Consider the following 26969-nt stretch of genomic DNA (forward strand, 5'->3'; position numbering starts at 1 on the left):
TCAATCCCTTAAGCTTCACTATAAAAGGAACTACCATCAACTCATCAAGGGGACAACATCTTATCATAAAATTCCTCACACATCACGCTATTTTCAGCTTATAAATAAGTACTTTAGTTCATAAACTATCTTTTAGTCCATAAATATCCATGTACACCTACCCATAAACATCTCATTCCATCTCCTTAGAAAATCCCAACACCATGAAATAGCCATAAGTAACCCCTTTTCTACATGATAGCCGAAAATAACTAAAGACTACTCTATCTCTCTTCTATACTTCCATATACTCACCCACATTCTCTATAAAGTCATTCTCATCACTTACTACAAACATATATTCATCATTATGGGCATGATATGGCACATAGAGATCTTATTTAAACATTTACTGCATTAGATGGACACTATTTCTCTCCCTTCATTCCATCCTAAATTTTCCTCTTTTACTTGTAATTATGGCACATTTAATCTTTTTTTATTGCCATTACATTGAAGGTTATAACGTTTTATATACTACGAAAGTTTTCCCTTACGTTAACTTAATAATAATGAAAAAACTATATGATTTTTGATCATGTAAATACATTTATTAACTTAACAGATGTTACCGCTGAAGATCTGTCATATTCAATGCTAGATCATTTTCCTCTTGTATACTTGTTATAATGGACCCGCTTTTATATTAATTGACTATGGAGGAAATGCATAATTTTTACCATGCGAATACATTTATTAATTTTCTAAACATCTACCTTTAGACATTTCTCTTGTTTACCTATAGACTATTATTTAAAAACTTGTATTGGTGGACCATCCTTTGTGTTAGCTTATCTCTGCAAGAGATATTTTTGAGGCTTTATCATGATCTTTGTTTGATGCAATCCAGACCTTGAGCAAAAATGGATCTTTCATACTTCATCAATAACCTTAGGGCCATATTCTAAGCCCAAAGTGGAGTCTCAGTCTTAGCTTCCTAAATACCATATTGGCAACAAAAAATGCCCCACAACACTATCCAAAGTCATCTAAAACACGGTTTTGAAGCCAGGACCGGATTGTACAGTTCGATCGAGAAAACCGCGAACCTCTCATTTTTGCAATTCTTTTAACCTTAAGAACCACTCTATGAAAAAAAAAAAAAAAAAAAAAAAAGGGACTTGTGTGGACCGCAGTCAAACCTCACGGTTCTAAGAATTGTGAACGATTTTCGCAATTCTCATAGGTTCCTTTTAAAAAAAAAAAAAAAATTAAAGCCTTAAATGGCATCGTACCAGAATATTTACTATATTTTGGTATAATATATATATATATATATATATATCTGCTGGTTAAGAATTTGAATAAAAGTAAAAAGAAATCAAAAAAGAGAAAAAATAAAATAGAGCTATGTTACCACCCGCTATTTTATATCTTCTCAGTTTTGTTTCTTGTTTCAGCTGGATACCAACTTCTCCTTCATCTTCTTCTTGTTCTTTCAACTTCTACCTTCTAGAGCTGTTTCTAACTTCTTCTTCTCTCTTCCTTTAATTTCATTATCTCTTGTTTGTATTGCTTTTTTCTCTCTTCCTTTAATTTCATTCACCTTTGTTTGTAGTGCTTTTTTAGGTTTCTGAGCTAGTCACGAGGGCATTGGAAAATGGAAATTGGAAAGACAATTTTGAGACTTTGTTTATTACAAAGTCTTGAGCCCCACATGATATGATGATACATCATATCATCCTTTTTTGTCCACTTTTTTTTTTTTTTTTTTTTTTTTTTTTTTTTTTATGGTGAAATTTGAATTAGTTCATTAAGCTGAAATTGAATTACAATAGAGCTAAAGCCATAAGATAAAAATTACAATAAGTCATCACAAAGAATCTGTTGAATGAAAGGATGGGAAGCCCCCTTCAAAATGTGAGATTGGCCTGAGAGTTTTCCTTCTAGCCAGCTCGTGGGCAACTCTGTTGCCATCCCTTTTCAGGTGCTAGAAGGAGCTCCAGCTGAGATTGAGAGATGAAGACCTTATATCTTGTAGAATGTGACCAAACTCCCCACCACGCTCATTAGAGTTCAATGCCTAGATAAGGGATAAGGCATCAGAGTCAAAAATAGCTTTGGAGGTCCCTATTTCCGTTGCGAAAAGAACTCCCTGGTGCAATGCATAAGCCTCGGTAATGATAGCAAGAAAGGCCGATGGAAGGAGCTTGTTGAGAGCTCCAATGGTAGCGCCGGTGTGGTCTCTGATGATAACTTCAATGCTAGAGTATTTCCCATTTTGTTGCCTCATCAACGCTAATTTTGTGGAATCCTGGTAGGGGAGAAGTCCATTGAGTCTTGGCAGTAGGATGAGAAGGGAGATCATGGGAGTTGGAGTTGTTGAAGTCCAATAAAGCTCTTTTTGCTATCTCCCAAGCTTGGGAAGGAGGTCAACCTGCGTTGTTATGAATGGCATTGTTCCTGTTTCCCCAAATAGTCCAAGCAACCATGTAGAAAAGGTCCAGATTGCTAGATTACCCTTTCTTGATGAGTTGGGCCATGATGTCCATGAGGTCATGTGTTGAGGAGGCCAAATACACGGGGCAATCATGCCAAAACGGCCAGGTTTGCTTTGCATGGTTTCAATGTAACAGTGCGTGAGAGATCGATTCCATGTCTTTATCACAAATGGGGCAAAAACTAGCAGAATTTAGGTCCCTACGTCGGAGGTTAAACATTGTTGGAAGGCCATCCATGCAAACGCGCCATGCAAATATTTTCACTTTTGAAGAGACTTTAAGTTGCCAAATTTTCTAACAAAAAGGGGAGACTGAGTAGTTTATTGAGCTTTCTTCGATTGTACCAGACTCAGCCAGCTCTTTAGCTACATAATAGGCACTTTTAACAGTGAAGGAGCCCTTTTTGTTCCCCATCCAGATTAGAGAGTCATCAGGGAGGTTGTGGCTGAGTGGGATTTTTTGGATTGTATCAGCTTCAAAATGGAGAAATAAAGACCTTACCAAATCAGGTTTCCACCATTTACTATCTTTGTCGATGAGAGAAGAGACCATTGGGAAGTTGTCAAAATCTTTTAGAGTGGAGATCACTTTTTGGGTGGTCGGAGTTGGGAGCCACTTATCTTCCTAAATGTGGATTCTTTTACCGTTGCCCACCCGCCACTTGGTGCCTTTCCTAATAACCTCTAGGCTGTTGTGAATGCTTCTCCAAGCATAACTCGGGTTGTTGCCCATTTTTTGAGTTCAAAATGTCATCATAAGGAAAGTATTTGGCTTTGTAAACCCGAGCCATCAGGGAATTGGGGTTTGAGAGAATCCGCCATCCTTGTTTGGCAAGTAGAGCCAAGTTAAATGCTTGGAGATTTCGGAATTCCATGTGTTGATACTGTATTTTGTCTGCCCTCAATTTGCGTGCCAAACCTCGAAAAATCCAAAAAATGTTATTTTCTCTTCATGGGGTCGCGAGAACATCCAGAATGACATGGCGCAACCCGTTTGGACACCAAGGTGCCCAAAGTGACTGTTTCAACTAAAGTACCCCTGGTCAACCCGGGGTTGATCGAAGGTTGAACAAGGTCAAAATCCTCACAAAACAACATTTTTCATGGTTTTATATCAAACCTGAGCTCCTCGGAGATTTTTAGTAAATTTGACCCGGAGTTGACTCCTAGTGGGCCCTAGAAACCTTAATTTTGATCCAGTCGTCAAAACAGGTTGAGACCAATGCCTTTGTAAATATAATCAAATTCTCATTCAAATGACTATTCATGGGTTGAAATTGGAGTTAAAATGGTTGAGATATTGAGAAAACCGTGAAAAGTGCATCAGTATGCTTCCCAAGGTCATAACTTTTTATCCAACCATTGGAATTTTAATTTCTTTAGTGTTATAAAAACTAGACATCCAGAGCTTTCCAGGGACACTAAGACCTCCTTAATCCGAGTCCAGGAAGACCTCTAAATGTGCATCCAAATTTGGGACCAAAAATTGCAACAGGATGAATTTACTGATGTTACGATGACATTAACTCGGCGCATCTTGTTGGGCCGTCGGGCCCAGCTGTAGGTGCGCCGTGCCTCTAAAAGTGTGCCAAGGGCTATATAAAAGTGGGCCCTAGAAACCCTAATTTTGATTCGGTCATCAAAACAGGTTGAGAATAATGCCTTTGTAAATATAATCAAATTCTCATTCAAATGATTATTCATGGGTCGAAATCAAAGTTAAAATGGTTAAGATATTGTGAAAATCGTGAAAAGCGCATCAGCATGCTTCCCAAGGTCATAACTTTTGATCCAACCATTGGAATTTTAATTTCTTCAGTGTTATAAAAAGTAGACATCCAGAGCTTTCCAGGGACACTAAGACCACCTCAATCCGAATCCAGGAAGACCTCTAAATGTGCGTCCAAATTTGGAACCAAAAATTGCAATAGGATGAATTTGCTGATGTCACGATGACATCAACCCGACGCATCTTGTTGGGCTGCCGAGCTCAGTCGGCGCACCTACAAGGTGCGTCGTGCCTCTAAAAGTGTGCCAAGGGCTACACATAGCCCCTAACAGCACAAATTGGACAAGAACCGAAAACTTGGGGTTTTAGGAGCTGTTTGGGCATTTTTTAGGCATTTTACCTCTTTCCCAACACATTTCTCCACCAAAAACACACAAAAAATACATTAAAACTTCTTGATTCTTCTTTCTTCACCAAAAACACAAGTTATTGTTCTTACCCCTAATCTTCCTCTCTTTGGTTCCATACCTTGGATTTGAGGATGTAGCTTTTTTAGCTACAATCCACACCCCCTTCTTTCCAAAGCTTTTTTCAAGCTTTTCCTAGCTTATTTTTGCCTTAATAACATGATTTATTGCTTTCCTTAGCATGTTTCTTACTTTATCTTGCTCCTAGCATGTTCTTAGTTTAGATCCATGTTCTTCCATGCTTGGTTATATGTTATTTGTCTTGATCTACATGCTTTGTGCTTTATGCCGTGCTTTCTATGCTTAGATCTTCTCTTTCCTATGTTTTTGGTGTTTAGATCTGCATGCTTCCATGTCTCATACCATGTGTTTGTGCCTAGATCTATCTTTCCTATGTGTTGTTTGGCTAGATTCACATGTTTCTATGCTTGTTTACATGTCTATTTGTCTTTCCTACATGCTCTATGCTTTATGCCATGTTTTCCTATGCTTTGTTCCTCTTTTTGTTCTATGTTGATGTTAGGGTTACATGCTCACATGCTTGTATGATGTTGTTGGCTATGCCTTACTTGGATCTATGTGTTTATGTGTTTATTTCCATGATATATGGTTAGATCCTTGTCTTCACATGCTTATATGCTTAGATTCATGTTCTTCCATGTTTATGTGCCAGGCTTCTACATGTTTACATGCATGTTTCTATGCCTATATGTCTAGATCTATGTTTTTATATGCCTATGTGCTTGGATCTATGTTCTCTACATGCTTTATACTATCTTTCATGTACTTATGCGCTCCATGCCATGTTTATGTGCCTATACCTAGGCTATGTTCATCATGCCATGTACTATTGTAGCATTTTTATTCCTTTTATCACATTTTCTTGCATTTTGGCCTATTGGTTCAAACCCGATCTAGACCCTATGGTCTTTGTCATTGTCCATACACCAAGGCCCACATCAAAGGGTTTGGATCATTCCTATTTGCATGTCTATGCTTGCTTACTTTTATGTTTTATGTTTGTGCTAGCCTCTCTTGTTCTAGGCTTTGCCATGTTTAGCGCCCTCCGCTGGCTTGACCTTGTGTGGTTACATTCGACGCCCATGAGGCCTTGTTCAGATGTAACCATTTAGGAGGCATCTCCGGATGCCAAGTTGCTTCATGCATACCCTTCCCTTTTTCTATCCGCACGATGTTATGTTTCCCATGCTTGTTTGTGCCACCCGTTGGATTTCTATGCATCTTTACATGCTTGCTTACATGTTCATGCATAAGTCTTGCTTGCTAGTGTGTCATCCATGCTCCAACACAATGAAGTTATGGACATTTGATCCAAACCTACATTTGTCCCTCGCGGACACCACGTTTTGTTTGCCTTTTTTCTTGTTTGTCTTCTTTCTTGTTTGTTTGTTTATGTTGTGGCTCGTCATGTCTCCTGCCATATGCTATGCTTGCCATGCCTATCATGCTTACCCACTTTATACCTCTTTCACATGCTCCTTGCATCTTCTTCCTTCCATTGCTTATCTACTGGTTTCTTGTCTTTGTCTTTGCATGTACACACATGAAGTGAGGACGCATGGAGCTAAGTCATGGTCTCCTAGGCTCAAGCAAAAAAGGTGAGGATGCGGGCATGTGGATATAAGCCAAGAGGCTATGTGTAGTAGATCTAGGGGTTTAGCCTCTCCCATTTGGTTATGTACTATTTTAAACCCCCTTCCTTCCTTCCTCCCTCCTTTCTCTCTTAGATGGGTTGTATTAGGTATATCGTGCCGTGTACCATTCGTTCTCATCTATAGAGTATAGCGACCTCTGTTTGCTTTCCTGCACCTATATTTTGGCCATGCTCTAGGGATGTAGGTATTTACTTTCCTGCTTTATATGGTAGCATTATGCATGATGTATGTATATATATACCTGCTCGCCCCTTTCGGTATGATTGTCATAGTCCATGTCACCTAAGGCAAAACGATGCCTAATTTCCGCCGTGAAAGTAAGGTGACATGTCGTCGGATTTTCGCCGTGGAAATCTGGTACTTTGCCCAAATGTAGGAAAAGCATAGATTGGGACCACACCTATTCAAAAGCCAAACCTCAAAGCCCCCCATGCATTCAAAGCCTCGAAAGCCAATGCCAAAATCATGTTTTTACTGCCAATCTCCGAAAATTAAGGTCTTATCAAAACAAATGATTGTCCTTGGATAGGCGTTGTGGGGTGCCTAACACCTTCCCCACACGTAACCAAACTTCTAGACTCAAGAATCAAGATTTTTTTCCATCCACATTAGATTAGGAAAAATGCCATTTTTCTTAGCTTAGGATTGGTAATAAAATCAACTAAAAACAGGTGACCAATCATACCTTAGAAAATCCCAATGATTAGTGGCAACTTCACTTACCTTTGGTAATTACCTAAAATTTGGCCAAGATTCCTACCACAGCTCCAAAGGTAGACCTACCTTCCTCCCCTGAGAGAGAGAGAGCATTCGAACTTCTACGTGAACACACGCAATTTTTGAGAGGGGCCTCCAACGAGCCCCGCGCTTGTGGGAGTATCGCCACAGCGGGTGGTCAAACGAAGGCCCCGACGACAGTTTTCCATTTCGATCAAGGTCGGGCGTCGACACCATGCCCCCATAAAGCTTTGATTTGCATAATTTCTTCCAACTCACTCAAGCTAATTTTGATTCCTGGTTTCTTTAGCCCCACCAAAAATTTCTCATCATTCTTTCCAAGTCGTCACAGAGAGATTTTGGCAATTGGAAGCAGCTCATGGTATATATCAGAACCGCTTGAGCAACTGATTTTATAAGAATCTCTCTACCCCCTATAGAAAGGAGCTTTTCCTTCCAACCAGCCAGCTTCTTGTTCACCCTATCCTCAAAACTTGTTTTTTTGATTTCCTAATTAGGAAGGGTAGGCCAAGATATTTCTTGTGCTAGGAGCACTGCATTGGACCCAAAATTCTTAAAATTTCATCTTTAACTTCATTGGGAGTGTTAGGGCTAAAGAAAACTGACGACTTATCTGCATCAATTTTCTAACTTGAGGCCGCTTCATAGGAGTTAAGGATATGAACCAACTCTAGGCATTCTTAAGCATTTGCTTTGCTAAATAGAAGGCTATCGTCTACAAAGAATATGTGGGTAATGGTGGGACAACCCCTGCAGATGGATATACTATAAAGAGCTTGTTTTCGGGCAGCTTGGTGAACAAGGGCTGATAGGCCTTTGGCACAAAGAAGGAAGAGACCCAGAGAGAGGGGGTCACCTTGTCTGAGACCTCTGGTGGGGGTGATATTGTCATAAGCTTCTTCGTTAATGATGACAAAGTAAGAAACAAAGGAGATGCACTACATTATGAGGGAAATCCATTTCCTGTCAAAGCCTAACCTTTCCATAACTCCTTTGATTAAACCCCATTCAACTCTATCAAATGCCTTACTCATGTCGAGTTTGATGGACATGAAGCTATCTTTTCCTTGAATATTATGGTTTAGATAATGCATAAGTTCAAATGCTACCAGGACATTATCTGTAATTAGTCTACCTAAGGTGAAGGAAGGTGCTTTGGTTTTTGGTGATAACATTTGCGAGGATTGCTTTTAGGTGGTTAGCGAGGATCTTGGAGATGAGCTTATAGGCAACATTGCAGAGGTTGATTGGCTGAAACTCAGACATTCTAGTGGGATGATTAGTTTTGGGGATGAGGGATATGTTTGTTTTTTTTTATTTTATAGCCATGAGGAGGTTGGAGTTAAGTACATTGAGAACTATGTTAGTAATATTTGATCCTACAATGCTCCAATATTTGTGGAAAAAGATTGCGGACATACCGTCAGGTTTGGGGGCCTTGGTGGGGTGGATTTGATGTAAGGCCTTTACGACTTCCTCTTTGGTGAAGGGTCTGGTGAACTCTTCATTCATCTCGCTAGTGACTCGCATTGGAATGGCCCTGGTAATCTCCTTAATGTTGCTTGGGGAGGTTGTGGTGTAGATTTTTTCGAAATAGGCTATTGCCATGGCTGAGATGCTATCTTTGTCTTCACACCATCTGCCATCATCACTCTATAAACCCAAGATTGTGTTCTTCTTCCTTCTGTTCGAAGCTTTGGCATGGAAGAATTTTGTATTTCTATCCCCCTCTTTATACTAGTGAATCTTGCTTCTCTGGTGCCATAATGTCTCCTCGCTATTTAAGATCATATAACTCTTTCTTGATTTGGTTGATCTCTACTTCATGAGAGCCATTATGATCTTGGACAGTGAGGTTGTCTAGAGTTTTCCTCTTCTCTTGAATCCTCTTAGGGATATTGCCGATCACCGTCTTGTTCCATACAGATAATTCTGCTGCACATTTGCTGAGATTGGAAGCAATCCCTTTAGGGGTGTTGATGGGACCACCGCTATTCCAGGCAGCTTCAATAACCTCTCAGCAATCCTCCTTCTTGGCCTATAGAGATTCAAAATGGAAGCGACGTTTGCAGGAAGGAGAGGAGAGGAGGAGCATGAATCAGTGATTCTTAGGATACAGTGGTTAGAGGTGGACTTAACCAAATGGTGGACCTTAATATCTTCGAACATATTCAGCCATTCCGGGTTAGCAAATTCTCTATCAAGTATGAGGTAGATTCTGTTGTTACCTTCTTGCAAATTGCACCAGGTAAACTCACGACCAAAAAAACTGAGGTCTTGGAAACCACAAGAGTTCACCGCATCACGAAACCCCTTCTATTTGATGCTGGGACCTCGGAGCTCTGCCAGATTTTTCTATCAAAGATAAGATTTCGTTAAAGCCACCATAGCAAAACCAAGGTAAGGAGAATTGATTATTTAAGTAAGAGAGAAGGTTCCAAGATTCCTTTCTCATGTGGGTTTTCTAGGTGACTGTAGAACCCTGTGAATCTCCAAATGTTGCTGTTTTGCTGCTTGGAGATAATGGCATCAATGTGGTGTGGTGAGTAGGATTTGATCTCCAAGTTAATCTCCTTTGACTAGAGCAAGGCAAGGCCTCCGCTACGACCTCGACAAGGAACAAAAAGGCCATTAGAAAAGCCCATTCTATATTTGAATTTCTCCATACATTTAACTTTTGATTTTGTCTCCACTAGGAAGATGAGATAAGGATTCCATTGTCGCACATATTTGCGCAATGCGTAAATTGTCCGAGGGTTCCTAATTCCCCGGCAGTTCCAACAGACGGAATTCATTGCATTTGGTGGTGCTACCTTGTAGACACCGCCGATCCATTATGTATGACAATGGGATTAGCAAGTTGTGTACCACAGAGTCTTTTTTGGGGAGGGGCACCTTCAATCTCCTCAGAGAAATCAAAGACAAACTAGTCTTTTAGAGCCTAATAGGTTCTCTTGGGCTTGTGTGGAGGTGATTTGGGCTTGCTTTCCTTTTTCCCTAGCAATTTTCTTTCACTTAGCTTTTTCTTTGGACTGATCACCTTTATTTAGGCTTAGGGAGGTGGCGGGCTTTTTGGAGGGGTTGATGATCTCTATGTTGGGCTTTAGGGGACTTGTGACCTCTTGGGCCTTATGTATAGAGGTATTGAAGAGGCCCACTAATGAGGATTCCTCTTTATTTCCTTCACTCGAGGCTTCTATGCAGTGTTGATCACATGTGAATCTAATCAACCGAGCTACTATGTCAGATATCCCAGTCGAGTTACATCCCACTAGATTTTCCGCCGCCTGAGAGCTTGATCCTTCAATATCATCACTTTTTTCAAATGCAACGTCCTTTCTGTCTTGTCGTTTAGCCTAAAATTCCTTCATTGCCCTCTAATCGGGTTCAAGGTTCGTTGAGTTAGCTGTCACCAGTGCAGATCTTTCACCTGACCTCCCTGATCTATCATCGTCAAAGCCCCCACTACTTGATGCTCTGGATCTTTCTGAACTTCCTTTTGAGTTTCCACCTGCTTTAAGCCAATCCCCTTATTGTTTGGGGGAGTCGGTGTTGTAGGGAAATCTTGTATAGTGTTTTTCATCGTGACCCAAGATTCCACAATGGAAGTAGAAGCTTAGGAGCCTCTTGTACTTGAAGGTGACCCAAGTCTTGGCCCTTTCTGGGTTGACGATGTTACCTCTTCTGAGAAGAGGTTTGTTGAGTGGCAGATCTATCCGTATTCTCATGAACTTGGCTTGCTCAGATAGCCATGAGTGTTTGTCTATTTCGATATAGCGGCCCAAGCTATTCCCCAAATCTCTTCCAACTTCCTCCAATAAGTTTTCAAATGGGAGGCCCCAGACTTGGACCTAGAAAGTGGAGTGAGTGAAGGAGAAATTCGAAACTGATAGTCCTTTCTTCCATCAACACAGTAGGAGAAGATTATTGTCGAAATTCTAGGGCCATTCCTTTCAACCCATTCCATTTGGTATTCCGAAGTAAATTTAAATTGTAGGATATCTTTTCCCACATCCACTATTCTCAGCTCAAAGCCCATCTTCCATGTTGCTCTAAGGGTGCTTTTTAGCGCCCTTTGGTTTTGTTGCTTGTCTGAGAGCAGTTTACCAAATAAACTTAGAGTGCATTCCTCCATGAGATTAGATTTGTTCATGGTTGAGATGGGTATATCCTCTTCTTTGTCTTCGGTGAGGCGAAGGTGTTGAAGGCCTTCTATCACTATCTGATCCATTTGTTGAGATGGTGGGCAAGGCCCTTGGAGATTAGAACACATCTAGCAAAGCCTGTGGTGGGAGGGAGAGCCCTTGTGGAGGGAGGAAGGGAACTCGAAACAGGTCGAGAGAGAGGACTCCTACAATGGGAGAGAAAGAGTTTGTTACTCTAAATTCATTTTCTCCTTTTTTGTCCACTTGTGCAGGTACAAATTGATGCTTTTAATTTTCTTTTTATAAAAAAAATGATTATTATTATTATTGGGTAGATATTTCATATTTGGGCTTGAGATGGATATATTAGACGTAGTTAAAATATAGATTTATAATTTTAATTGGACTATTTTAGTTAATTTTTCTATTTTGTACTAATTTAATATATTTATTTATATTTTAAATATTTATTAAATTAATTATGATGTCATTACTATTCGATCTCGGTCTAGCCTCAAAAACCTTGAACCTCATTCTTTTACGGTTCATTGAACGATCCGGGTCTGAAAACCATGATATAAAACACTTATGGTGATTATAGCATCAATGTCTTGAAATTGGGAAGTCATCCTTTGGAAATTATTTTTAAGATCCATGAGTTTCACATAATAGTGAATCCACCCATTCTTTTTTCATAAAATGATTATATTGGCTATCCGGGTGGGTTAATGGCAAGTTAGATTGATGAATACATTACGTTATTGTCATCCAAAGTCATATATTTCAACATTATTGAGTTTGTTTATTTGACTATCTTTAAATTAAATGTCATATTATAATTTTCAACAATCCATTCATTCTTTGTAAGTTTTCTTCCCTCTTAAAACATTAATTGTTCAAATAGTAACATTAGAATATAATATATTGTCTTTTAATTAACAAGTAGGAAGATCATTTGAAAGCCATATACACTAATATGACTTGCTTATCACGCTTTTTGAACAAATAACTTCTTCAAAATCATATAAAATAGGTGTTTTGATAAAATATATTATGACTATTGGATCATGTCGTCTCACATGTTCAATTGGAAGTAATAGCACTTAGTATGCTTGCCTTTTGAGAAATGTCACATATTAACATAAAAAATATTAAGAAACCCTATGATCATACCAAAAGTCATTACTTAAACTTGAAGCCAATGGTTAAATTAAAAATTCTTATACATCTAAAAGTCACAATTCTTAAACAAACAAAAGTATTCTACGAATAAATAAATTTATAGATTACATCCTTCACTTGAAATGTTTCTAATCATTCAACTCTATATAAGGCATGCGAGTTTAATTCTAAACTATTATTCCAAATTTAACTTCAAGATAAGAAAACTTTTAAACTGTTAGAAAGTTGATGGCTAGCAAATTAATGGCGTTGATAATAGTTTTCCTTATATGTATTCTCCTTGGCGTGCATGCAAATGATCCAATCTCTACCACTTTCAATCGCTTTTCACTTCCAATCTCGCTCCCTCGTCCTTTTAAACTTGATAATGTACATAGTCAATTTTCTCTTTGCCTTAAAGAAAAGGTAGAAGCACAAAACGAAAATCTAAATGTGCAGTCTCTAGCCAAATCAATATTTTTTTTGAGAGTTTTATTCATTGCATGCGGAAGATGCATCCACACGACCCAATGTATAAGAAGGCTACAGATGCCTATAGGACAAAATGGGTTTTTGCCCTTTTCGGGCAAATTAATTAGCTTTATATCCCATTTCTCAAACTAAGTAGGGAAATGTCCCTTTTTTAAAACTCAATTTATGATAAATCGAGTTTTTTTTAAAAAAAAAAATTCTGAAACCCTATAGTGACGTTTTAATGAGCCTATAGTGACGTTTTTTAACTCGACTTCAATGAAATCGAGTTATAGGCAATTTTTTTACCTATAACTCGATTTTATTGAGGTCGAGTTAAAAAAAGGTCACTATAGGCTCCTTAAAACGCCAGTATAGGGTCTAACTCGATTTATCATAAATCGAGTTTTAAAAGAGCGGCATTTCCCTACTTAGTTTGGGAAAGAGGGTATAAAACTAATTAATTTGCTCGAAAAGGGCAAAAGCCCATTTTGTCCCTATATATTGTGCATTGAAAAGCATGGGGAAAATATATTTGATGCTGGAAATTGCTTACATAAATGGTATGACCTTCAGATCAAAATACATTGAGATGTGTCGTACATAAAAAAGTCCAAGACGTAGCTCCAATTGGTGATATGGTAAATAATTTCTAAATTCCTTTATTTATCTATCTTTCTAAGGAATAGAATACACATATGCATGAAAAATATATATGTAAGCAACCAATACATTTTCTTGAATCCAATTCATTCACTTGAAATTCATCCTGAACATGGACCTAAAATGACGCTATTCCTAATGCATCCAAGACGATATAATTTCTCACATTTCTTTATAAACTAGGAACCCAAATCCTATAGAGAAAGGTCTCAATTATAACCATTTAAGTTGAGCAAAAAGGTTGAAAATTTGCATCGTTTTACAAATTGAGAAAATGTGCTTCATTTGAATTGATTGTGAATATTTTGAGAAATATTCTTGTGTCCAAGATGGTTTGTATAATTGATTTCTATAGAAAATATTTTTATTTTTGGATTATTTCCAAGATGGTTTGCGAAATTTAGTAACAAATTATTTCCGATGCAATTATGAAAGAATGCAAAAGTTAAGTACTTGTTACCAAAAATCTACAATAAAACTCTTTACAATTTTGTCCTAAGCGCATGAATTTTGTGTCTCGTCAAGAATAATCAATTACTAGAGATTGTGATGGACAATAATATATATTATAACATTCCTAATTTTGAATTTAAAGAGCAAAGGAATGATATGAAATTGTTCAATTATGATAACAATGATATTTCAATTACTAATTTTCCCCTAAATTCTTATATACACATAATTGTCTAATTACGATGGCAACTCAGTACACAAACCTAGTGTTACCACATTTATAACAGACTTTTATGCATTGGATATCATTGTTTGATGAGCTGTGTTTAACATTGTTAGTGTTTTATGGTTTCAGATAAAATTGAAGGAGTCTCAAGATCAGTTCCAAATTTAAACTTTCTATATGTAAAATTTAAGTTCCTCTTGTTTTAAATTGTCTTATTTTAATTTTTGTAATAATATTACTCGAAGATATTGTATTACCTAATTTTATATTGTCATATATTTGAGTCTTAGAATTTATGTTAATTAGGGCATTTTAATCCCAAAACTTATTTCATGTGGGAGTTGAATTTTATATTAAATTATATATATCTTTCCCATGATAGATTTATTTTGTTAATATCTGGGTTGAAATGTCAAATACTATAAAGTTAAAAATTTATTTTCTAATTTATAACAATATTGTATGGTTAAACATAATACTCATGCCGAATTTTCATTTTGAATCCACTAGTAGCCAATTTTAAGACAATTGTAGAGAGTGAAAAATTCAAACCAATCACAAATTGCCACGTCATATCATTAAGTCCACATAGTACATTCAAAACAGCTAATTACAAGATGCCATGTGCTACTTTTTGGGTCTCACTTTCATTATTTAGAGACCAATAAAAATATTCCTAGTGTCATTGAATAGAAATTACAAAGAATACTTAAGAGTCAATCAAATGTTGACACATGTTGATATTTTAATTTAAAATGACATAAACAGTCTAACTAAATGCTTTCATGTGTTATTTTGAATTAAGATACTTTGCTTAATCAAATAGTGACAAGTGTCCCGTGGAGAACAAGATATAAAGTGAACAAGATATAAAGTTCCTCCATTTAAAATATGTCACATGTCATCTATGAGAGTAAATCATGTGTCTTCAAACCTCCTCACGACTCCTAAAAATAGAGACCCTTCTCAGTCTTATCACTTATGGGAACACATTCAATGGCTCGAAGCTCTATCGAAATTAAACTCCAAAGCTTTCAAGAATTGCAAAAACCTTAAGAAACTTCAAGGGAATACAAATTAGTGAAGCTCTACAAAATCAAGTCTCTAAATTCCTGAAGAACTTCCACAACAAATTTTCAGAAATTAAGAACATTCATCAAAATCATTCTTCCAAGTCTAAGAGTTTTACTAAAATCAAGCTCCAAAGCCTTCAAAAATTTCAAGAACTCTAAGTAATCAAAGCTTCACCTAATTCAAGTTCTAAAGACCCAAGGGACTTTCACCACAAATCTTCAAAAAAGAACACAAAGAATGCGAAGAACAAAGAATTTTTAACAATCACACAGTCATAAATTCATCGCAATTTTGCTTCAAAGATCTTTCAATCTGTTTCCCAATCAAAGTGAAGGACAATTTGTGTTCAAATCAAACAATTCTTGAATTGAAGACATTTCCATGGAGATTGAATTAGAAGATTTATTCTATTGTAATAAAATTTAATTATAGAGAATTGTACTCACAAATTCATTAATACAAAAATACATTTGTTAAATATTTGTAGAGAGTGAAAACTTTCAACCAATCACAAGTTGTCATATTTTGCTTAGTGGTTCCATTGTCATTATTTAGAAACCAATGGAAATATTCCAAGTGTTTCTAAATAAAATTTCCAAAGAATTCCTAAGGGCCAAACACACGTTGACACATACTGATATTTAATTTAAAATGACATAAGCAGTTTAATCAAAATTTCAAGACTTGCTCACTCACCACACTCAAAGATTGCATGCATGAACAAGATTGACTGGGGAATCTGTAGATGGTGAAAATTTCCAACCAACCTCAAGTTGCCATATGCTGCTTAATGGTTCCATTGTCATTATTTAGAGACAAATGGAAATATTCCAATTATTTCTAAAACAAAATTACAAAGAATGCCTAAGGGTGAATCACACATCGACACATGCTTATATTTAATTTAAAATGGCATAAGTAATCTAATTAAAAGCTGCCATATGTTATTTTAAATTAGAACACTTTGGCTCATCAAGTAGTGACATGTGTCCATTGGAGAACAAGACACAAAGTCCATGCATTTAAATCATGACACGTGTCACCAATGAGAGTCAATCATGTGTCTTCAAACTCCTCTATACTCCTATAAATAGAGACTCCCCTCAATCTTATGGAGGATATACATTCATTACATTCAGAAGTCTTAAAGCTCTGCTGAAAATAAGCTCTAAAGCCCCCACAGATTCAAGCCTCTAAAGCCTCGAAAAACTTCTAACACAAATCTTCAAATATAAAGAACATTCATCCAAATCATCATTCCAAGTCTTAGAGTTTTATTGGAATCATGATTCAAAGCCTTCAAAAACTTCAAGAACTCTAATCAATCAAAGCTTCATTGGATTTAAGCTCTAAAGCCCCAAAGAACTTTCACTAAAAATCTTTGAAAAATGAAGAACACGAAATACGCAAAAAATGAAGAATTTCTAAAAGCTCGTAGTTAAAGATTCATCGCAATTCCATTCCCAAAATTACTCAATCCACTTTCCAATCCAAGCAGAGGACATCTTGTGTTCAAGTCAACACTACTTCAACGCAATACTTGAACTGAGGACTTTTCCAAGGAGATCGAATCAGAGGCTTATTCTATTGTATTAGAATCTAAATATAAAAAATTGTACCTACAAATTCATCAATACAAAAATATATTTGTGAAAATATTTTGATTCTTTGATTTTCAAACTTGAGATTTTTTGTTTACAAATTTTGGCAAGCCCGGTGGGACATCTTTACCTTTCATCTCTTTCTCCTTAGAGAAAAAAAAAAAAAATTCATCGCCTTGCTATTAGCTGCAATGGCATCTAGTGAGAAAACTCAAGCTTCAATAACTACTACTTTAACCAAATTAGGTGCTTCTGTCACTAACAACTATTATGATCCAATCACTCGTGGGCAATCTAAAGCTCTCAATCAGCTTTAGTCTTAATCAACTGAGGAAGCCAAGGCCCATATGGTCATCTCCTTAGATTTTCTTGCAAGCAAGAAGATTATCAACAATAAGTTATCTACCTTCGAGCACCTCATGTCTAGGGGCAAATCCCTTTCTTCCTTCACAAGAAGTTGTTCACATAATTCCTCGTGTGTCATAGGAAAGCCAAGAGATGAAATTCCCTATTTTCACACAAATTCACTTTCTCCTCCATCATCATTTGAAGTTGTATCAATTTTGATGGCTAATGCCTCCACTGTAGAGGAAAAGATGCAATGGAGCAAAAGTTTGTCCTTCTCACAAAAGCACTCAAAGATAGGGACCTTTAAATTGCAACCCTAATGAACAAGCAAGAAGTACAAGACTCTAGTGAATCAAGCGATGCTTTTAACTCCTCACACAATTTCATACCCACAAAGGACGATAAAAAGAAAGGAAATGAAGACACTCCACGACAAGAACAATCTCCTTCAGTTGCTTCTTTATCTGTCCAACAACTTCAAGACATACAGACTAACAAGAGGCTGGCTCAAAACTGTGTTTTTTAGAACTAAGGACATGCACTCTCTTTAGGGATGGCAATTTCTACTCGACCCGCGAGTATCTGGCTTGGCCCGACCCTAATGGACCGGGTTTTACCCAGTTCGATAAGGAATAGGGTAGGGTTTAAGTTTTTTTTTTTAAAAAAAAAAACCCAAACCGAGTCCAGGTCAGGTCCAGGTTTTTGTAAAAACTTGGTTTGAACCCGGACTCGACCCGACCTGGTTATATATATAATTTATAATTCCTGAAATACCCTCCTATATATATATATATATATTGTTATAAACCCTAAAATTTATATTCCTCATCCTCATTTCATTTCAACCCACATAGCCCGCCTCTCTCATCTCTATATCTCTAAGCCGCCACCCTCCCTTTCTGAAATCTCTAGCCCTCAACTCCTCAAGCCGTTGTAACCATCAAAGCTCCGCCATTAGACCCAAATCGTTAGGTATCTGAAGCTCTACCAAACTAATCTTGGCAGTAGTGACCTCAACACACTCATCAGTGATCAAGTCAGTTGCATTCCCTTTGGTATTGGACGCAGAGGTCTCCAATTCAAGGATAGAAGCTGGAGATGTATGCGACAACACACCCTCAGAATCCTCATAAGACACAAGTTGCTAGTTATTCTGTGATAAAGATACCATAGTCGAAGATGCCGATGCATTATTGCTTTTTTCAGAGGAAGCAGAAGCCGTAACAGCAAGAGTCGCACTAGACATGGCCATAGCAGCTTCAAACTCGAGTCTGATCTAGGTTAATGACCACGATCTTGGCGTCTTGGGGTTTTTTTTTGGGGGGGGGGGGGTTTCTAATCTAGATTGATGAACTTGGGGTTTTTTTTTTTTTTTTTTGGGATTTTTGATCTAGGTTTATGGAAGTTTAGGGCTTCAGACAAATTTTTTTTTTTTTTATTGGGCCACAGATTGGGCCCTAAAGTGGCATGGGCTGGGCCAGGTCCAAGGGGCTCAACGAGGCAGGTTTGAGGCATAGAAAAAAAAACCCGTTTATTAGACGAGGCGGGTTCGAGTTTTTGGGACAAACCCGCAAGTCGGGTTCAGGCATGAAGAAACCCGGTCCGAACCCGACGCGTTGTCATTCCTAACTCTCTTAAACAAGCTCAAGCACGTGCACACGTGATCACTAAACCACACACATCATTTCAACTAATGTTATTAATTCTGTTTCGGATTCCGTTTCGTTTTGTCTAGTGGAACGGAATATTTCGGTACTGATCTATTTTGGCGTACCATTTTAGGGTGTTTCAGGGTTCCTAAAATAACAAATATGTGTGTGTGTGTGTGTGTCCATATATATATATATATAGACACATACATGTTTATACGGAGATTCTAGCCTTTTGCCCTTAATTTTGAAAAAAATTAGCAATATGTCCCTTTTTCGAAACTATATAGGGATATGCCCCTGTTTCGATACTCGATTACTTTAAAATCGAGTTTCATTAAAATACTCGATTCGTAGAAAATCGAGTTATTTCAAATAAAACTAAAAAAAAAAAAAAAAAAAAAAAAAAAGCATAGAACTCGATTTTAGGGAAATCGATTTCCAAAACGCCGCCATAGGGCTTTAAAACGTCACTATAGGGCTTAAAAACGCCACTATAGGGCCCCTTGAACTTGGTATGGGGACTTATAAAAATTTTTTGCAGGAAAACGCCGCTATAGGGCTCTAAAACGTCACTATAGGACTTAAAAACGTCACTATAGGGCCTAAAAAATCACTATAAGGCACCCAGAACAAAGAGATTACACTTACAAAAAATTTTGCAGAAAAACGCCGCTATAGGGCCTTAAAACGTCACTATAGGGCTTAAAAACGCCACTATAGGGTACCGTGAATATGAGCCAATCACACTTCTAAAAATATTTGCAGGAAAACGTCGCTATAGGGCTTTAAAACGTCACTATAGGGCTTAAAAACGCCACTATAGGGCTCCCTGAATATAGAGCAATCACACTTATAAAATTTTTTTTTGCATAGAACTCGATTTCCTGGAACTCGAGTTCCATGGAAATTTTTTTTTTTTTTATATTTTTTTTAAGTTTGATCGGGCATAACTCGATTTTCTACAAATCGAGTATTTAATTGAACTCGATTTTAGGATAATCGAGTATCGAAACAGGGGCACGCTCCTATATAGTTTGCAAGCAGGGGCATGTTGCTAATTTTTTTCAAAATTAGGGGTAAAATGCTAGAATCCTCTGTTTATACAACACAAAAGTTTCAATTTAAAGGAGTATCACTATTATATAAAATAATGAATTGAATTAGTTTTTTTTTTTTAATTAAATAAAGTAAAATTAAAAAATATTTATTTATAATTTTCTACAAAATAAAATTCACATTTTGGATCATGGTAAAAAAATACAATAAATGTGAAAGTCCAAGCATGCATTCACAAAAGTTCTTAATATTTTAATTAGTATATGAATCTTAAAACCATAATAATAATAGGAGCAGTATGTCTACCATATTTTTACAATAAATTATAAGTGTTTACTATTATTAGTTTTAATTTAAAATCACAATTGAAATTATTTTTTTACTTACCAGTAACTATCAATAATAACCTATCACTTATAAATTGTTGTATAATTATTGTGAAAATATTATAAAAATAATAATTTTTTTTTCTAAAATAGATAAATATTAATATATACCATTGTATACTATGGAGAAAATAAAAATAATACCGTTGTCTGACTGACATATGCTTTTGGATTTTTTTAAAACTTTCTTTGTCATGTTCAAAGTTAATCACGTGATGGGATCAGTAAAAGTTGAAATTTAAAATCAAAAAAAGAGGACAGGACTGGACTCTAGAAACATCAGGACACTCAAAAGTCAAGACAGTAGAAAATAAAAGAAGTAAAAAGCAAAAGACCAGTCCCACTCACCAGTGATGCGAAACGGTGAAGGAGAAGAAGGTAAAGAAGAAGAAGAAGAAGAAGAAGAAGAAGTGGGATGGGACGCTGGGGTTCATTCAGGAAAATGGCGGCCGGCGACGTGGTGGAGACCTGAGATTGATGGGTTTGTAGTTTTTTATTTTTTATTTTATTTTTAAGCCAAAATTTGATACCGGCCGAAATTTACATTTCGGCTGAAATTGACCGGAATTCTACAGAATGGCTGGAATGTTCTGAAACTGACTGGGATCTAAACCGAGGTGGAACGGATGGTATTACTGTACCGGATTGCATGCCGGAACGAAACGAAACAAAATTAATAACATTGATTTCAACAGAGCATACACAACGACAGCGTTTTATGTATTTAACGGTTGTTATGCTTTCCCTCCAAAATATGAAATTCTATTACTAGGCTGTTACACAAGTGCGATTCACGATTTATGGAACCAGTTAATCACAATGGGTATGATAATCATTATGCAAGAATATATGAGTTTTATCTAATACCCCACTTGCTTTCTCTTTTCTCTCCAGATCTCTTTCTTTTCCTTCGTTTTCTATTCCTCTCTACTTTTTTTCTTTTTCTTTTTTGATAAATAACGGATTAACTTTTTATTAAAGAATAGCCAACCCAACTAACCTCTTCCTCATATATCATCTCCAACTATGTGGACAAAAGCATAAAATTCTCTATAATAGAGAATAAGACCATAAAAACACTCTCCAATGGTTCTTTATATCAAAAAAAATTTTGGCTCGTGAATGGCAGTACATCAAGTTTGATGGGCTACTGTTCATTCTTCAAAAGTTTTTTTTTTCTATCATAATAATCAGGTGGAGAATAAAAAAATGATGGAAGATGTGTAATTGCTAAAAAAAGAATAAATAATAAATGAATAAATAATATTTAAATAAAATAGAGAATTTATTGAAAAGTGTATTTAAAAAAATAGATAGATAAAAGGTAAAAGTTACTGTTCATTCTTTAAACAGTACAAAAATTTAAAGAATTTGCTGGAGATGCTCTTAATAGCTTAGTTCTAGAAATATTTTCTTCATGAAATTATCAAAGTTAACCCCCTTTTTTTATAGAACAAATCAGGACAACAATAAAGAGGCTTTGAGTTTCTTGAATTTGCTATTTTCACGATAAATTAAGATGTTAGAGCTAAGTTCAACTCTGCATTTTTTAAACCTTCCTACGATCATTTACCATGAATCAGCAAGAGTGGGATGATTGAGTTGAGAAACAGGAAATCGAGAAATAATCTTGGCTCCAGGAAGAATACATTTCTATCTTCACATTTGAGTTTTCATAAATTGAATGTCCATCACAATTAAACACAATTAACCCTGCAGGTCATACAAATGAATCATGGCGCGTCAAACATTGTAAATTGTGAACAACACAATCTGACCAAAATTTCCTGCGGAATGCAGAAGCACTTTAGGTTGGAACCAAGGGAGCCTGGGAACAGATACATGCTACTACAATGCCAAGCAGAGCTCCAGCAAGGACCTGTGACGGAGTGTGGCCGAGAAGTTCCTTCAACTTTCTTTGGCTGATAGGATGCCCTTGAAACAAGTCCTCAACAATCATATTAAGCACCTGTATTGCAGCAGTCATATTAATTCACTAGAAATCAAGAAGTACATAACAGAAAATCGAATATCAGGTCTAAAGAAAAAAAAAAAAAAAAGGAATATAAGTATCCAGTATGAGAGAGAAAGACCATTATCCAGGCCAAGTAACCATAAGTCACTATAACAAAGAAAATTATAATAGTCACTGTAAGTCACAGTGATGAAAAATGAACTCTCAGGCAATAACCTAGATTGGACTTACTGAAGCTGCCATTCTAAGCTATGATGTTTGAACATCTATAGTGAACTGCCCTGTTTGGTAGGGTGGTCTAAAACGGTAATTTTCAAAACACAACTCTTTAAAGCCTCATTTTTTTGTAAAATAAGTTGTGCCAAACAGATAAGCCTCAAGACAAGAGGCTTAACCAAAGATCCCATATTTCTATGGTAGAATTAAAGTCAAGATCCTCAAAATCAATGCGACATCAACAAGCAAATCAACCTATTACCATGTATCTAAGGGAACGGGGATTTCATAAGAAACAAATACCATCTATCAATTAGATTGATATCTAATTCTTACAAAATTGGGGGTTAAAGTTTCTTCATCAAGCCAACTCCAACAGAACTGCTTCCAAGAACTAAGACGAAACCAGACTAAAGGACTGTGATCCACAAAATATATATCCATTGCTGTAGGGCTAGACTCCACAACTGGTTTTCTTACTATCAGTGTGTGTTCATATATATATAGACACACACTGAGAGTAAGAACATACAAACACGCACTGAGAAGAAGAAACAAGTTGTGAGTCTAGCCAAACGGCAATATAGGCCTATTTAAATTTGGGCCTTGTTCTCTAAGATATCAAATTTGCAAATTTACACATCATTGAGCTCTCCAGCTACATAATACTCATATTTAACTATTTATTTTAGACTACAAGAAATAACTGCCACATAAATAAATCATCTAAATCTTCACAAACAATTTTTTAATAACAGCAGCACAAGTATATGATAATGAGTGGATTCTCAAAATTTAAAATTAGTACTTAAACTTAAGAAATGTGAACTGAAAACGTAAACTACAATGGGAACTTCATCAGCAGATGCAGAGAATTGAAATGGCTCGTGGTGGGTTAGAAGCATCCACAATGAAAATAATATTAGTAAGTTCATATAGGCCCCAAAATATGAGATTATAGCTCACTAATACACCCAAGGCTCTTATTACAGCTTCGGCAGGATTAAGTATTGCTGGGTCATCATTCAATTGTTATGTTGAGACATGCGGTAGTACCTTTTTAAGATTGCCTAATAAAACATTTGACCTGATAGAGCAAACCAGGCTATTCAACAAGCTCTGCATTTTTTAGTTGGTCTCAGTAGTTTGAGAGGAGAACATTGGCTTTATCTTCTATAAAATATACTTAAAACTAACTGCATCTAGAAGACTAGACACAAAAGAGTTCTTTTTGAAAGTTATACAAAAGAACTAAGAAAATTATGCAGAAGAGAGAAAAGTCTAGGAATGAAAATGAAGTTCTATCATTGATTAAATTCATCAAGGAGTTACAACAGTATTTATACAAGTAGTCAGTTTACAAGAAGTGGGACATCTCTTGAGACCAACTAACTATAACAACAAACTTATAACAGATAAAACAGATTGAACTGAATCTATTTTTGGCTTAAACTATGTAAGTTAAAATCTTAACCAACTGCGTTGGCATTACTATCACAAACACTTTTTTCCACTGAGCTAGACACACAGTTTTAGTAGTAGTAGAGGTAGTTTCTTGTATCCTATGCCTGTGAAGATATGATTAATTCATTACTCCATTTGAGTAACTCGCACTGGATTTCATTTAAATTATAACCCTCGCATTAGCTTTGACCGAATTACAAATCTCAAATTTTCAAATGAAGTCCTTAACCAATCTGTTGCCCATTTAATCCCCTTTTTGCATGTAATGTTCATTACTTAGTCACAAGACTGTTATAGCATTTTGATAAATACCCATGACTAATAATTTATAGAGGATACCAAAAATTTGGGACTAACTAAGGCTCGGATGTTTGTTGTTTATTTCTTTTAATAATAAAAATGCAGCCATATTGTTCAGACAACAGAAAGTGAAAACAAAAACTCACTTCCCAGGGTATATTTGGTTTCCAGTTATTTTCTGATTTCAAATACAATTTTCTATTTTTGAGATTAAAATAATATTTGGTAACTCAAAATAAATAATAAATAATAAAATAAAATAAAAACTGAATCCATACAAAAAGGCTGTTACCCTTTATAAAAATATGCATTTAATTTAATAATTCTGTTTTCCTGCATATTTTAGTATTTTTTATTTTATTCTTAAAAAACTATTTTTTTTTTTAATTTCAACTATTTTTATTTCAAAAATAAATAAATAAATAAATTATTTTTTCTTTATATTCCCGAAAACAAAATTTTGAAAACACGTTTTTGAAAATAGAAAGCAAAAAGCTGTTAACAAACGTATCCTTATGTTCTTTCCTCTCACCTCAGCTTGCATCCCAGCATGGCGCCTCACACCGATTGCATCATACATAACAATCAGACTGAATCCCAAACAAACTGGAAACAGAGAGTCCGCTACACCATGACAAAGCGCCACCGAAGTAGTCAAAGCCGTGCACAAAGCCGAGTGCGAAGAAGGCATTCCTCCCGAAGCAAACAGTATCCTCAAATCCCATTTCCTCTCCACGAAGAAATTCAAGATAATCTTTATCGATTGCGCCATGAACCACGCGAACAAGCCCGACACAAAGGTTGGGTTGGCAGCTAGCGTTGCCACAAAGGGACTAATCCGAACCTTTGCATTCGAAGTTACACTCAATAAAGCTACTCCAAGCCCTCCACTTTGTAAATAACCGCCACCAGTTTTATCTGAAACTGCATCACTATAAGCTTGCACAGACGATGCCCATTTCTGGGTTTGTGAAGTGGCTAAGACTTTGATACTTTGCAAGATTACCCAGAAGGGATTTGGGGGGAAAGATTGATTACTGAACTTGGAATTTTGGTTTTTGGGATTTGAAGGAGTTGTATTTGTATAACAGTAAGTGATTGAAGAGGTGGTGAATCTTCTGCAGTGGGTGAAGGAGAGGGTTGTGGAGTAGGTTTGGGGTTTTAGCTTCAAGAGGTTGAAGCTGAAAGAACTAATAAGTGTGGGTTTTATTGTCACAGAGTCCATGAGAGAGAGAGAGAGCTCGGTTCTGTGCTTTAATAACTCCAGTCTGCATTTCAGAGAGAAAGCAGAAAGGAAAGCATGAAGACTGCAGACAGCAGTAGCTTATGTTTCTTTTTAATGTTGATTGTTGATGCTTTGCTGATTGTGATTGCAAGAAGTGTTGAGAAACTTCATTGGTGATTGACCACCAATATAATTATTTATATTTCATTCCAATGTGTGGTGGACAACAGCCCTTGCTTTATTTTGTTTTAACCAAATTGCCATTTCAGTAAGGAATATGCTATAATGCCATGGAATTTTCTTTTCTCCTAAGTTTTCATTCTTTTATCCATCTGTTATGCTCTCTCACTTCTTTATAGGCAAAAAAAGTATTTATGCTCTCTCTCTAGCGTTCTTTTAAAGGTATCTATGAATATTAATTGATTACGAGAACAATATATCTTGGTGCCTTTACAAGTTATGACAAGATCAGGGTAAAGCAATTGTCAAGTGGTTATTAAGGCTTCATGCTATTCGTGAGATTTTAGATTCGAAATCTCTTATCAACATCTTGAGGTCATTTTTAAGGATTTTTCCTTGTAATAATATAGTGTGTGCGTCGAAGGGACTTCATATATCTAAAGAAATAATCAAACACTTAAAACCTGCCATTTATCCTCAAAAAAAAAAATCAAACACTTAAGAAGTCTAAATACCATCGTTTGTCAAAAAATTACTCTTTACTTCTCATAACTTCTCACATTTTTAAATTTTTTTTACTCTGACTAAAATTATATGTTGTGATGCAAGGAATTTGTTAATGTCACCATGATGGAGGCCATGGATTAAAAATACATATGAAGTTGGCCTAAAAAGCACTTAGTTTTCTAGTTTGTGTATGGTTTATTCTTTTTTTTTTTTTTTTTTTTTTAATAATGGAAAGATAGAATTTGAAATGAGAAAATTTTCCTAAAAATAGGGGTAGCTTCTATAACAAAACGATGAGGAAGAGTTGTTTAAGATGGTTCGATCATGTGCGAAGGAAAGCAACTAATGTACCAATAAGAAAGAGTGAGTTTATCCAAATTGAGGATAGAACAAAAGGTAGAGGAATACCAAAAATCACATCAATAAAAGCAATAAGAAAGAACATGCCAATTAAGGAAGTAACAAAGAATATGACTTTGGATATAGTAGAATGGAAGCAAAGAATATAATTAATATGTTGATGATTCATAACTGACCCTAAAATTTTGGGACTAAGACTTTAATTGGTATTGTAATAATAATAATAAAATTAAAAAAAAAAAAAAAAAACCACTACACAACATTAGCATTAAATAGATAATGCAGTCTAAAATAAAACATAGCCTTACTTTTCGGCCAATCATTATGGTGCCAAAAATCAAAGTGGGTGGTAGTCACATGTACAATGCAACATCTAAAAGAAACAAATGTTCTATTTGTTTTAAAATAAAATATTTT

At 36.1% G+C, this 26969-nt stretch overlaps 1 protein-coding gene across 1 annotated transcript; it reads right to left on the reverse strand.

Moving 5' to 3' along the window:
- Positions 1-21942: 21942 nt before the first annotated feature.
- On the reverse strand, positions 21943-25675 carry LOC115983516. The gene is made up of 2 exons (XM_031106225.1): positions 24813-25675; positions 21943-22294 (listed from the first exon to the last, which is right to left on the reverse strand). The coding sequence occupies exons 1-2, from the start codon at positions 25503-25505 to the stop codon at positions 22133-22135; spliced, it is 855 nt and encodes a 284-aa protein (XP_030962085.1). The 5' UTR covers positions 25506-25675; the 3' UTR covers positions 21943-22132.
- Between the last annotated feature and the right edge of the window lie 1294 nt (positions 25676-26969).

The sequence above is a fragment of the Quercus lobata genome, chromosome 4 (genome assembly GCF_001633185.2).
Source record: "Quercus lobata isolate SW786 chromosome 4, ValleyOak3.0 Primary Assembly, whole genome shotgun sequence".
NCBI classification, from domain to species: domain Eukaryota; kingdom Viridiplantae; phylum Streptophyta; class Magnoliopsida; order Fagales; family Fagaceae; genus Quercus; species Quercus lobata.

Bases quoted from the DNA above. Each gene is read 5' to 3' on its own strand.
- LOC115983516 (XM_031106225.1), bottom strand. From the start codon at position 25,505: ATGGACTCTGTGACAATAAAACCCACACTTATTAGTTCTTTCAGCTTC. The intron at 22,295-24,812 runs GTGAGAGGAAAG...GCTGCAATACAG, and splicing joins ATGCTGGGATGCAAGCTGAG to GTGCTTAATATGATTGTTGA.